Below are 15,744 nucleotides of genomic sequence, written 5' to 3'. Positions count from 1 at the left end.
CACACATCACACACACACACACATCACACACACACACACATCACACACACACACACACATCACACACACATCACACACACACACACACATCACACACACACACACATCACACACACACACACATCACACACACATCACACACACACACACACATCACACACACACACATCACACACACACACATCACACACACATCACACACACACACACACATCACACACACATCACACACATACACACACACATCACACACACACACACATCACACACACACACATCACACACACACACATCACACACACACACATCACACACACACACATCACACACACACACACATCACACACACACACACATCACACACACACACATCACACACACACACATCACACACACACACACATCACACACACACACACATCACACACACACACACATCACACACACACACACACATCACACACACATCACACACACACACACACATCACACACACACACACATCACACACACACACACATCACACACACATCACACACACACACACATCACACACACACACATCACACACACACACATCACACACACATCACACACACACACACACATACACACACACATCACACACACATCACACACATACACACACACATCACACACACACACACATCACACACACACACATCACACACACACACATCACACACACACACATCACACACACACACATCACACACACACACACATCACACACACACATCACACACACACACATATATATACTCAATGCAAGTGGGGTAAATGCTGTTAGTAAACACCTATGATGGCTACAACTGCATAGAATTCGGTGGTGTGGCCCACACCGCCCGGCTGCTTTTGTATGCCCGGTTATGACGTTTACATACTGCAACACGCACTCATTTAAGGTTGAGCTAATCTAAAGGAGGCCCATGACAGCTTCCAATAGCACCTTGCCACTGATGTTATGTATCCTTGCCAGGAGGCAACCCCAGCTCATACAGCATTCAAGTGCAGTTTGCGAACCGCTGCTCTAGCGATGACCAAATACACACTGATACCGACTATTTGTCGGGGGTTAGTTACACATGGATTTTAAGAAAAGGCTGATTTGTCTTTGCTGCTTATGATGAAAAGAAAGGTAGTCAATGTCGAAAGGTCATGCAGAAGTGTGATTTGAGATTGCAATCAATGCATGACAACATGTCACAATCCTCAGCAGTGATCTGTCCACTGCTGGAAGAAATCCTCCTCGAGCCCTGAGCGTCCTGCAGGGTCGAGAGACACACAACACTCCATCTAGCTCCTGCACACGAGACGTTCGAATCGCTCCATTTCCAAGGTGGATGTCCTCTTGGGCACGTGTTTCTTCCCTGTGCTTTCCTTTACTGCGATCATTGATTTTCATCGACGGACCAGTTCAGTAAAACACTCGACACTGATTTTAGCCAATGCAGGGATATACACTCGTAGGGTTCATAGGGCAGAGCGCTAACTTCTTCTCCCTTCCTGTCCAGTTAGTATATCAACTAAACACGTTATGTAAACAGACAGGCAACAAAGCGTATGTCACATGCATGAAACTAAATACGCGTATTTGTTTGAGCACATTTCTTATAGTCCTCTTGTTAGTTCAGGTCAGATGAGGTCACCTTGACAGCAGTAGCACGCCTGGGCTAAACAGTGACATCGCCACTCACACTGTGTGTAGTGGCCTGACTTCACCCGACAGTTGTGTGTGTAAACACGCTGTCAGTGACCTGCTTGTCCTCACAGCTAATGTAATTTTCCTTTTCACGAGAGGTTAGCAGGTTCATAGAGTGTTTGCTGCTTTGAGCAGGAAATTGTGCGTCACCACACATTCCCCCCCCCACCAGCCCCTTGCACAATAGGAATGTCTCCACTTTAATCCTAGAAAGTGGCCTGGATGCGGTGCGGTGAGTCAAGCCACCGCGTGGCCCGCGGTTGTGAGCTCCAAGCTCGTGCAGGGTTAACTGAGCCCATCGTTTCTCTGGGGTTGGTAAAATGAGTCCACCATCTGGAGGGTGGACCTCTTGGTCCGCGTCACCAAATGGTTCTCCCGTGGAGTAGCTGGGTTCCGAGTGAGCGTGCAACGAGCAGAGCAATTCATGGATTAAAACCATTGCCTCCGCCTACGATGCGTGCACCAAACCCTGCCCGTGAGACGTCACACACGAGATGTGTCTCCTGCTGATGCAATTAATATGCTGCTCTGCACCGTTATCGTCATCATAAGCCATGGTCAATCCACTGCTGGATGAAGGCCTCCCCAAGGCACCGTCACCTCTCATGATCCTGACACGGTAACAATCCGCCACCTGCTGATCTTACGTTAAAGATAATGGAGCAAACGGGACTGTACAAGCAGGACAGTACGATAAAGACAATGCAAATTTAGTGCAAAAAATGTGCCGATAAAAACTATTATTGAGCCGTATTGTGACAATTTATAAAAAAAAATCACCACATGCCCAGCCTTCTAATAAAGGAATATTGAATTCCAACCACAAGTCATGCCTGCACGTAGCATTTGTTTGACACTGACCTTTTGACCTTGGAATCCATAAGAATGTGTCTGTTTCGTCTAATTTACAGGAGTGGTATGTGACTAGTTGCTTGCTCGAGTTCATAAATTAATGTATAATTCAACTTTCTTGTAACAGAACATCCTGTCATGATGGATGGGGAAGTCTTGGAGTGTCCCCAAGGCTTCAGAAAGGAAAACTCAACTCACTGCAGAGGTAAACACTCACAAGCCGGTCAAGTTTATGGTACACACGGAAATTCGTTTTTATTTTCACTCATTTCATCACAATCTGCACTCTCTCTCTGCCTGCCATTTGTAACACATGCACATCACTTTAAGAGCATGATAAGTACATGGAGAAAATGGCTCTTTGGATATACGTGATCATTTACATGGGCTCTGTTACATGTGTGTGTCGTTGAATATTCCATTATTGCACGGTAAGTAGCTAAGTTGTGATCATTTGTTGCAGTTTCTATGGGTGCAAAAATGAGTCTATTGGTTCATGAATACCCTTTTTCTAAACTGACAATACATGCCATGCACCGCGTGCATAACAATCAATATTCTTGATTCATATACATGATATGTAACTTTGTCACGTGACAATTCCAGCTGCTAGTAGACAATGCATTCGCTGCAACGTTAAACTTGACATCGATTCTTGAATGGAATCATCTCCCTGAATCGTGCTAATTGAGAGTAATTGGGATGGTGGCAGAGGGGGCCGTGGTGAATCGTCACACCCCCAGGAGTTGTCGTGGGTCTGATCCCGACCCTAACGCCTGTATATTTACAGTTAATATCTTTTCTGGTTTTTCCCTCCACAATTAGAAACATGCGTTTCGAGTATTTGACTGCCATAGGTTTCCACGTGATAAGCCACGTCGTTGAGCTATCATCTATGGCAGGGGTCCTCAAACTACGGCCCGCGGGCCACATGCGGCCCGCCGAGGACATTTATCCGGCCCATGGTCACTAATTGAGCTGCGCTTGTGAGCACTACGTCGACACTATGAAACTCAACATAAAGATAAATATGATTGTTTGGTCGGAAAAGTGAGAAAAGATAAAATATTAAAACTGAAAAATACATTAACAACTCAGCAAAATACTTTTGTGAAGCAGAAGCAGCTAAATATTTCATTACTGCGAGCAAGTTTTCAAGTTGCCAAGCTAATAGCGTGCACTGGCAGATCATTCGTGGAGGGAGAATTTGTTAAAGAATGCCTTCTTTCTGTTGCCAAAGAGATGTGTCCAGAGAAGGCCGATTTATTTAGTACAGTGAGTCTTTCAGGACCTACAATTACACGGAGGATTGAAGAAATGGGAGACAATTTGCATCAGCATTTGCAAAACTCCGCAAAAAAACTTTCCTATTTTTCCTTGGCACTCGACGAAAGCAATGATGTTCGTGATTCTGCACAACTTCTAATTTTTATTCGTGGGACGAATGACTATTTCGTAGTCACAGAAGAGCTTGCTGCACTGCAAAGCATCAAAGGAACAACTACAGGAGAGGATATCTATGAAAAGGTTTGCCAAACTGTGAATGGCTTGGAGCTGAACTGGGCTAAACTAGCGAGTGTGACAACTGATGGTGCTCCTAGCATGGTGGGGTCTAAGAGAGAAGTAATTGCTCGCATTAACCAAGAGATGGACAAACATAACCATTCTCATCCAATAGCCATACACTGCCTCATCCACCAACAAGCGCTGTGTAGTAAATCACTGAAGTGGGACTCTGTTATGAAAATTGTGGTATCTTGTGTTAACTTCATTAGAGCTCATGCACTAAACCACAGACAATTTCAGGAATTTCTGTCTGAGCTAAATGTTGACTATGAAGATGTTCTGTACCACACAGAAGTCCGTTGGCTGAGTCGAGGGAGAGTTTTGAAACGTTTCTATGACTTACTTCCACAGATTACAGCTTTTCTGCTTTCAAAAAACAAAGAAGTACCAGAGTTCAATGATGCAGAATGGAAATGGCACCTTGCTTTTCTGACAGATGTAACAGAGCTACTCAACAGTTTCAATGTGCAACTTCAAGGAAAGGGGAAGCTCATCTGTGATATGCAATCACATGTCAAAGCATTTGAAGTAAAATTAGGCCTCCTCATCAAACAAGTGAAGGAGGAAAACTTCTGCCATCTCCCCACAACTCAAAATCTGTTAGCGGAAAAACCATTGGTTGCATTCCCAAACAAAACATGTGTGGATTCACTGGAAAAATTGCAAAAGGAGTTCCAATTTAGATTTAAAGAGCTTCATATCCATGAACAGGACATACAGCTTTTCCGTAACCCATTTTCTATTGACATTGAAAATGTGGATACAATTTACCAAATGGAACTGGCTGAACTGCAGAATTGTGACTCTCTGAAAGATGCATTCAAGTCAAGCAGCCTTCATAATTTCTATGCATATCTCCCCTCTGAGACATATCCTTATCTCAGGAACCATGCACTCAAAATGGCAACCATCTTTGGCAGCACTTATGTCTGTGAACAGACTTTTTCCAGAATGAAACATTTGAAATCTCCAACCAGATCTAGACTAACGGATGCACATTTGCATCACTTGTTACGACTAGCAGTGACAAATATGGAACCGGACATTGACCATCTCATTAGCCAAAAGCAGGCCCATAGTTCCCATTGAAATACTGGCAAGTTTGTTGATTTAACTTTACTTGTTCTTCATTTTAAATATTGTATTTGTTCCCGTTTTGTTTCTTCACTTCAAAATAAGATATATGCAGTGTGCATAGGAATTTGTTGATAGTTTTTTTAACTATAGTCCGGCCCTCCAACGGTCTGAGGGACAGTGAACTGGCCCCCTGTTTAAAAAGTTTGAGGACCCCTGATCTATGGCCAGGTCGCTTCTGAAAAGAGCTCCATAGCTCAGTGGGCCCTCCATGGTAGAATAAAGATAGTAGAAGTAGTCGTCGTTGTTTTGGCCAGGTGACTTCAGCAGCAGAGCGAGCAGTGAACAATGTGAAGGCTACGAGATCCAGTCGTGGTTGGGGGTTGACTCAGCCCACCACCCCTCTGAGGTGAACAAAACGAGTCCCACTATGTGGAGATGTACTCCGTGTCCCATGGATAGATTTTCCTGCCGCACCCATAGTGATGAGACATTTACACCAATGGCTCAGGGCTGTTAACGCGAGATGAGCACTGCCTCAGTGTTCAATTGAGTAGGAAATCACTTTGACTCTGGGCTATTTAGGGTGAACACCGCTCACGCAACTGTGCCATTACCGAAATGTTGTTTCGATTTAAAGCTTTCGTGACTGCAGGGATTCATCTTCTTGGTTCTTTCGGTAAAGTCACGTAGAAGGGAAGTAATAAAATAATAAAAATAAAACATAATAAAACAATTCTCACGACGTTTCGGCCACAACGCGTTGTGGCCGAAACGTCGTGAGTTTACCGAAAGAACCAAGAAGACGAAATGTTGTTGTTATTTTTTTGTGGGGCGCCGACTAAGCTGCCCAATAAATTCAGTGTAATCGGCAATTGTAGAGTCAACAGCGATGAGGGTAAACAAACAGACTCTCGGGCTATGAGATTCCCTTCAGAGGTACAGAGCATTTTTATTTACATCTCCACGTGGAGGCCAAAATCGTGAGAGTCCAGGGCAGCCGACTCAATCACCTGACACGGGCACATTACCCCTGAGCAACCTGTCACCTCTCATTGACTCTTGAATGTATAAAATAATAAAATCAACAATGTTGCGGAGTTGAGCCAGGGGATGTATACACACTGTGGTGTAACGGGGTCAACCTTGATTAAGTGCAAAAATCTGATTTCAACTCAAGCTAGGGACACGTAAAACAAAATATTGCGAGAGTTTCAGTGGGAGCAGAAATGGAATGGCGTGTTGACATTATGCAACGTGGGTCAAGTTTCAGTATCTGGGACCTGCCTTCGTCGATGGGGGTGAGCTTCTTGGTAACAGCAAGAATCCATCTTCGTCACTCTACACACAGAAGCCCGTTTGTATTCGAGAGAGAAAGGTTAATGGCATAGCTTGAGTGTTTCTGTTTCAATCGCCAGGGGAGCTGAAAGGCAATATGATAAAAAAAAAACATGAGGTTTTTCTTAAGCTCCTATGACTTACTTTACACATGAAGGTTCTTCACGGATAAAACTGAGCGTGCGCTCGATTCAGCTTACAGGGAGAGAGATAAAGGTCCCTCGCTCGGATCAGTTGGAGCAATTTAGGCGTAAGCGGACACCGTGGGCGCGGAACGAGGTATGCTGATTGTTTTCGGCCACTGCTCGAGGCCGCGAACTCGTGCCCCACCTTGTCAATCCGATGTTGGTGGTGACGACGCGACACGAGCCGGGGCACAGCGTGGCTCGACCCAAGGAGCTCTTCACGACAGACTCCACCATGCCCCCCCCCACCGCCAACCCCCTCCCGCCTGCTCCCTCCCATTAACTCCCCCCCCCCCCCCCCATTTACTGCTGCCCCCAGCTTCTTACGCTGCCCCAATCGCTCCCCACCCTCTTCTCAATGTTGCACATGCGCTCGCTTGATGCAGTACAGTACCTCTAAAATCCCTCACTGACATTAATTTGTATTCCCTCACACTTGGATAAAGCCAGAGTCAAAGTGTCAGCATCTCTCTTGAGTTATCTGCCGAAGCGTCGGGGCCTTCGTTCAACTTCCCTCCATGTTCTCTCCTATATTACACTTTTAAATTGTATTTATGCTGAACTTCTTTCGCACCATACGTAGCCCCCCCCCCTCCCCACCACCATTCCTCTTTTTTTCCCAAGAGTCCTCTTAGAGCATCGTTCAGGAACCCTTCCCTGCTGACATTGTGCACAATCCAGATATTTTCCCTCGTCTCAATTGTTCCAATCATTGTCCCTACTCCTTCCTTCTAGAGCTTCTTTCAGCAGGCTTTCTCCTCTGACAATGTGTCCAATCTGGATGTTCTACCCATCCCGGAATTGTTCCAATTAGACTTCACATTGTTGTTTTTGGGCATGAAGCAGTGCGTGAGGATTCCATTCGACAGAGGTGTTGTGCTGGGGAAGCCAGGGGAGGCGTTGGAGAGGCAAGAGGTCATCGGCTCGCCGAGCTTATTTGGCTTCCGGTTGCCGAACGGATATGTTACGAGGTCGCACTTATTACACACAAAGTGCCTGCCACAAATGAGCCACAATACCTTGCTGATCTCGTCAAGGAGCATAAACCATCACGTGCACTCCGATCATGATCACAGCAGCGGCGTTTGGCTGGCCATCGAACAAAGACGGCCACCGCATCACTCGCTTTCAGATGCGGCCGCTTAAAACGCTCTTCCTCGATTGAAAACTAATTTCTTTAGAGCTGCTTTTTTGTTTAGTTTGTTGTCCTTCTCCCGCGCCTCTAATTATCACGGTTGGTTACGTACGGTGATGAATAAGTTTAAGATACATGCATACAAGGTAGGTGGATTGGAATCGCAGGAATTGGAAGAGGGGGTCGTTTTTCTTTTACCTCAGGCCGCACAGCTTTCTTAACCTTTCACCCCACACAGAGGGGCGTCTGGAAAAGTCACACGGATATTTCCACGGAGTCGTGTGGTAACAGCATTATGAGATGTTTGGAGATCAATGCAGGTTGCTTTAGTTTAATACCTCTGACCAGTCACGAATTTAGCATTCAGTGATATTATCCAAAATTAGGATATGGGTTATGATTAAAGCTACGTGATGATTGACAGAATATTTATGATCACAAAGGGCTCGCCATGAGCTTGATTCTAACGACTATTGTATGTTGGACACTGTCTGTGGGCGTCACACAAGACGAAGACCACCGACATGGAAGTAACAAAAGACGAGTGATGGACAAAACACGATCGTAGTAAAACCTGGCAAACTACGTGTGCTAAGCCACAGGTAATTGAAAAACAAGTTCTAGAGATGAACAGAGAAAGCGCTATTGATTATGGAAGTGGGTCACTTGTACAGCCCCTTGTACAAGGGTCATTACTTCGAGAGGCATTGCTTCTTTTTATGGAGAACTTCGCATTTTTGTCACAATTCCAGCTGTTAGCTGTGCTCATCTTTGTGTGGCTTAGTGATGGAAATAAATGTGCGCTCATACATACCATGAAAAATGCTCACTTGTTTAGCCAGTTCAGTTACATAATTTGCATTTGTTCAAATGGATTTTTTCTTCTTTGGTTTCCACACCCAAAATGCTATGGTCGTGCAACCAGTCTTAAATGAATCTTGGCAACGAAAACGACGTCGTCCTTTACAGAACACAGCCGTAGCTTGTCTGAAAAAGACCCGCCTGAAGCCCGGACACAGGCCACTGGGATTTTGGTATTCTCTGGCGACGGCTTTGTACACAAGCCGATCGTGTCTGGCCTGAAGCCATTAACAACGTGAGCAAGGGCCCTTACAACGCCGCTCAATCAGCGTGGGACAGAAGCAAAGAATCCGTGCTACCATGGGCTCATCAGCCACATTTCGGGCGAGATCCATAATTCATTATGTTATAGCAACGATGGTGATCTTATAAGGTCCGGAATCTATTTTTAAATATGATACCGCGTTGGCAAGGGTGCACAAGCACCAATAACAGCAAGTCTTCACATTGATCAATAACACTGCCCGAAGCAGATACAAAATCCGTAATAGGTGACGTTTTGAGCAACGGCCCTTCTTCATAGCGGAGAGGTAATGTCTCTGTTTATTATAATGGTGCTGTTAAAAAGTCCCAACCAAAGCAACACTCTTGTACACGCGTTAACAATTCCTGCGCACTTTTAAAGTCTCAAGCCCACGACTTTTTTTGTTACTCACAAAAAATGCGTTCACTTTACGTTTACGAGTCGTGTTCTTTTAATCCTGCAACTCTTAAACGCAAGTTGCCTCGCTTACGGTGACAAACGTTATGCCCCTGCGACGGATCCCCCATCCGCAAGTGCCATCCCCTGCGGACGTCAATTAAGTTGATGCTTGCCGTTCGGCATCAGCACGCCTTCACCTTTGAAGTTGCCGTTGCGGCCGTCGTGATTTTCAAGCGCACGGCACCGTTGGCTTCCTCGCAAATTTTTTCGGCTAAACGCTGGGTCTATAATTCAGAATCTAGACCATAACTGTCACTAAATAACCATTTCGCGAGCCCGCAAGGCTGCGCTAAAGCCCCCAAGATGAAAGAAGAGGCACGTGGGGGAGCGTCCCGTTTGAAAGCTACTGCATGCTCTTTCCTAAGCCCTCCTGTGTTGTACGAATCTTAAAATAGATCGTTATGTGCTCGCAAAAGCAGATTCATAGCTGCGGGAAGAGTCATTTGCCGCCCTAATGAACACATGTCTGCATTCGTTAAGTCTGTTCATGCTTTGGAAGTTCTCGGGTACGTGATTGCCGCAAGCTCACGCTGGAAGGAATAAATACACTTACATTCGCAAACTAATATATGGAACATGTATTGGTGTTGTTGTGTGCAAAGTATAAACAAGCCACGACCGTGACATCCGCTTAGTTTACAAATTGCGGCAAGCAACATCATCTTTGGACACGTTCAATCGAGCACGCATTAATGTTTGATTAATTTTTCAGAAATGTCATCTTCAGCTTAGAGTCGTGTAATATGTAACTAGATTTGCTATGTAATGTTTGTCGAAAGTTTGTTTTTCTGTCGGGATATGCAGGCATACTTTGTCCTTCTTTTATGAAGGACGCTAGGAAGATTGCAGATGACTTCCCTCCAGCATCGCTAAAACTAAGTGCCATTTTGCGGGATTTAAACAGTGGCTGTCAACCGGAAGGACGAGCCCCCTGCCATGGGAATGTAGAAATTGCACCACTGACCGCATAATACGCGCAAGACTCATTGTTTTTTTCAGCATTTAAACATTTACAAATGTTTTATATATGTAAAAAAGTATTTTTTTAATAAACGTGCACATTCCATTCTAAGCCGGGTGGTGGTGCACGCCTGCATTCTAGTACTGTGGAGCCAGTGAGGGTTTGTGGATCGCACAAAAGTTTTTAAACTCCCTTCCTGTGGGTGTCGAGGTGCAATACCCCTGGCTTTCCAGGAAAATTCAGTGCATAAAAAATGTGGACTCCACCTGTTCCGACTGTATGGGATTGAGTTTTTCCCCCTTGCACGCCTAGAGTTTCTCCAGGTCCTCTGGTTTCCTCCCACACGTTAAACACTCGTTAATTGGTCACACCATCATATATGGAGAACCGAAGAGCTTGGGCAATGTTTTGGCGCCAGCTCACCGATTGGCTGCCTTCCTGCTTCTCTGTGGTTCCTCCCCGCACCTCTGTGTCATTCTCTTTCTTCGAGAGCGAGCGAATACTGTGGCATGTTACGTGTTGAACGTATTATTATTGTTCTTGCAACCATTTACATTGATTAGTACGGACCTGTTTCGTGCTGCTTGCTCACGCGACACGTGCATTTGTGCTCCGCAGACATCAACGAGTGCCAGTTCCGCGGCATCTGTCCCAATGGCACGTGCATCAACCAGCACGGCAGCTTCAGATGCAGCTGCATGGAAGGGTACCTGTGGGACTCCTTTGGCCAGGAATGCATGTGTAAGCCGCGCCACATCACAATTGCCACTTTATCTGGGGCATGCTCGCTTATTCTCTGAGGTTTAAATTTCAATCTTGGCTTGTTTCTACATGCGAGCAGAATTGTTCCCTTCCGATAGAACTGTTGGAATTGACATTCCTCAAACACACAGGTGCATACCTTCAACTGCATCGGAACATCAGCAGGCTGATAGGCACATCTGCTGCATAAACAAGCCACGGTGCGATTTGTGGCCATGCAACACTCTGGACCATATAGTAAGCCACCAAAATCTGCACTCGTTCGACGGAGGAGCAATTGCAAAACGACATGAACTCTCTGTGGAAGAAGCCCTCTCGTCATGAGCAGACCTCGACGTTGCACCTAGCCCCTGAACATACGCAAGAATAGAATTGGAATTATTGACATTTTAGACATTTTACCAAACAACTAAAATGAGCAGCTCAGCACACATCTCCCTTTGCACACCAGGGAAATGTTAGCCAACTTCAGAGAGGTCCATTGATTTATTATATAATTCGAGTTGGGTGAATTTACAGGTGGGTCACAGGAAATGTTGGTTTTAGATTGCAGTGTTTAAGTAGTTATTAAGGTGTATATTTCCCAAGGGAAATTTAATTCAGGATTATTTAAACAAACGTTTGTGGCGTTTTCAGCCCAGGTGGCAAAAAGGGATGCATGTAAATCTTAAGGGCTAATAACAATTGTCAGTTAAAGTGGCTTAAACAGATTAACTTCATATGTACACTTACAATATAAGACTGAATAAACCTTCGAATCGCGTCATACTTGGCGACAGAGTCAAATGAGGACGTACAGACAGATTTGCTGATTCGAATTTAGATTTTAAACTGTTTTAGGGGGACTGCTATGTTATGCTGCATCAGTGTACCGCCAATACGTGCACATGTTGTTTGTGAATGGAGACGATTGCCCAACGTGGAAAGGCGGACGGCGGTGGCCACGGGCACTGGAGTGTTGGAGACCCCCTCGCCGACAGCAAACCATGGCACTATAGGCCCTGAAACGACACACGATAGGTGCACATGCTACTACTTAAGCAGCCGCCAACCAAACAAAAAAATCCCCCCTCCCCCCCATACAATTGCTGTACCTATGAGCAGAGTTCAAATTAGGGGCGTCACCGGGAGGACGGTGGAGCCTATAACTTAGCTACCCCGTGGAGGCGGGATGATTCACCTCTAATTGCTCCCAGCTGCCCACCGCCCAACGGCACCGCAGGTGCGTCCACTTAACGGTTTGTGCAAACGGCCCCCCCCATTCCCCCCACACTTTGCTGTTTTTAGTGTCAAGCGGAGGGAGTTCTGGTGAGGCGCCCCAGTTCATTGTCAGGTCACCGAGTCGTCACCGCCGTAGTCGGGTGGTGCCACAGTGAATCTGGCTCAGCTAGGGCAGTAGAGTTGGGTGATCCTCACGATTGCATTATTCACGATTCACAATGGGATCGTTCGGATTGGTGGAATTATTGAAACCACAGAATTCATCAATTCAGGAATCTCCAAGCTTCAGTTAGTTCCAGCTCTGTCTAGTCCATTCCCAGATGAAGGCCTCCCCATTGCTATGTCGGTCATCGGGGTTGTTTAACTATACTTCACCACACTGGACATTGTGGGCTGGTGAAGGGGGTGGGGGGGCAGGACCGGTCTAGATATTCCTCACACTGTGAGCGATGCTTGGAAATCAAATGTCGGTGAATGTCACAGCGACCCATTCTTCATGAAGACGAGGCTGTGTATCCCCATCGGCAGTCTTTAACCATCGTTGGATATTCCACATCCCATCCCGGTGGAGAGGCCAGTGTCTTCATATATCGGCCGTGAGCGACTCCTGAGAAAGTATTACCCATTCCAGTGACCATCGAAGGGTGTTGAACCCTGATGGGCGAGGCAGAGGCCCTTCCTGAGGGTATAGAGAGGGAGAGCACAACATTTGCCTGGCTTAGAGTTGGAGATTGCCACTTTGCACACTGTGCGACCCAGAGAAATCTGGTAACATTTTAAAAGTATCAAAAATCAAACGCACAAATGAAAAAAAGTTTTTTTAATTAACGTAAGATCACTTTTCCGTTAGTAGACATATACTCTCAATCACACCCTAAGACAATAAGAACAATATGGATGTGCACAAATTAAATTGCATTAAAATTTAAATGATCTAATTTAATTGGTAGACTGCACCATGGGATGTATGAGCTTTGTTGTCTTTCTCCGCACCTCCGAGTCGCACGGTTGGCTACGTACGGTGCGGAAGAAGTTCAACGTCCATACAACGTGCATGAGTCAGGGTGTTTGTTCTAGATTAACTCAGCTATAGGTTTGCATTTTTCTGTTAAATCTAGTCACCAATATTTGTTTATTGCCCCAGAATTGAACAAAAATCAGCAATCAACTTTGTAACGTGAGGGCTTTATAACCCGTGCTTGTCACCTCACCCAATCCCAACCACAAGAGGAAAAAAAATACAATCTCAACGCGGCTCCATTGCTCAAATTCCAATAACAATTGAGCCCATTATTACTGTACCGTATTTAATCAACGTTAAAACACGCAGGAGTGAGACACGGGACGGGCGGGCGGGCGGGCACGGCAGAGCGTGCCACAAAACCCAGCCGAGTCGTAAACAGTGAACACAACCGAGAAACAGTTGGCTCTGTGTTCCACCGACCTGCCCGCCCGCGCAGCGCAGGCACGGGTGGCGCGACGGCTCCAGGGGACGCCGCTTGACTCCGCGGCCCGGAGAAATTAGAATTGGGCGCGGTTTAGCAGCCGTGGGGTGGTGCCAGGGACCCCGGGGAAGCAATGATTGCACGAGCGTGCAGCTAACTGCCTGCAGCTGGGATATCGGTCACGTTCTGGTCAAGGTGAATTAAATATTGTTTTACCTGGGCGCGGCATCGGCCGGCCCGTTGGGAAGCAATGGCTTCACGCGCTTTTCCACGTGGGTTTATTAGGACGCGGTAATAGAGATGCGGGATGTACCGTGTGCACTACTTGCTGCGACATGTGACCTAAAGAAAAATGGTCATTGACGAAGAAAGATATGGAACACGATATGAATGCGCACAAGCAAGCGGGGAGAAAAAGGAACGCGTTGATTTACATCGCGAGACGTAAAGAGGAAGACACCGATTCGAGATCACGTGCAAGAATTGCCAACGTCGAGGGGGTGGGAGTTGAACACGTAGCAGGCTTTCGCGACCAGTATTATTCATAATAAAGGTTTTTGGGTTAGATCGCGTAAGTATAAATGTGTCGCAACCCTCCACCACCCGACACGGCCAATCAGTAAGAAATGTGTCACGTTGACAAAAGACAAATAGTTCACTACTTTAGCCCACATTTACAATTTGAGTAGTACGACGTTTCAATGGTAATTACATCCAGCATCTTCGGGCGATTTGCCAGAATAGTGGGGTGGGAGTTCCCCGGCCACAAGGTAAACATCATTGGCAAATAATATCTGAACCGGTCCGGTGCCCCAACCCTTCCCCAAGCCACACTGACCAGCGTGGTGAAGTATGGTCAAACAACAATTGTATCTAAATGACACCCTCATGATGGCCTCTCTCTCTCTGTCTCTCTCGTCAGCGGACATGGTGTTATCGTCCAAGATCGACATGTGCTACCGAGCCATGGACGGGCAAGAGTGCGTTCTGCCGATACCACTGCCGCTGACGAAGCATATCTGCTGCTGCAGCGTCGGCAAGGCCTGGGGCAAGAACTGTGAAAAGTGCCCACCGCAAGGCCTATGTGAGTGCATGTGCACTCATACACACATGCACACATACACTCATACACTCATACATACACACATACACACATACATACACTCATACACACATAGACTCATACACTCATACATACACACATACACTCATACACACATACACTCATACACACATACACTCATACACTCATACACACATACACTCATACACACATACACACATACACTCATACACTCATACACTCATACATACACACATACATACACTCATACACACATAGACTCATACACTCATACATACACACATAAACTCATACACACATACACTCATACACACATACACTCATACACACATACACTCATGCACACATACACACATACACACATACATACACACATACACTCATACACTCATACACACATACATACACACACGCATACACACATACACTCATACACACATACACACATACACTCATACACTCATTCACACATACACACATACACTCATACACACATACACACATTCACTCATACACACATACACTCATGCACACATACACACATACACACGTACATACAAACATACACTCATACACATATACACTCATACAAGGGGTAATGCTCAAACTTCCTCATAGATGAAGTTAAGATTCAGTTTCTGCATTGCCATGTCCTGAAAACCTTGCAGCTCAGGTCGACAATGCCTGGTGTCCCCAGGCAGTCTCCCATCCAAGTATTAATGCAGCCTCAACCCATTAGCTTTGCAAACGAAAGCTGACTGCGATCGGCCTAATTTTTATTTTGTTATCACAAGCAATTAATGTATTATTTTTTTCGATTTAAAGCTTTTGTGA

General features: G+C 45.7%; 1 protein-coding gene across 3 annotated transcripts in view; it reads left to right on the top strand.

The window, feature by feature from the left end:
- LOC144937050 (latent-transforming growth factor beta-binding protein 2-like) overlaps positions 1–15,744 on the top strand; it is a 135,827-nt gene that overhangs the window by 58,849 nt on the left and 61,234 nt on the right. For all 3 annotated transcript variants that reach the window (XM_078864286.1, XM_078864285.1, XM_078864287.1), the window contains 3 exons: positions 2,703–2,780; positions 11,017–11,139; positions 14,749–14,910. In XM_078864286.1, the coding sequence (XP_078720412.1) occupies positions 2,703–2,780; positions 11,017–11,139; positions 14,749–14,910 (363 nt within the window). The remainder of the gene's footprint in view (positions 1–2,702; positions 2,781–11,016; positions 11,140–14,748; positions 14,911–15,744) is intronic.

Source organism: Lampetra fluviatilis, chromosome 18, assembly GCF_964198595.1.
Source record: "Lampetra fluviatilis chromosome 18, kcLamFluv1.1, whole genome shotgun sequence".
Taxonomy (NCBI): domain Eukaryota; kingdom Metazoa; phylum Chordata; class Hyperoartia; order Petromyzontiformes; family Petromyzontidae; genus Lampetra; species Lampetra fluviatilis.
The sequence above is the reverse complement of the archived record's forward strand: the minus strand, read 5'-3'. Positions and strand labels throughout refer to the sequence as shown.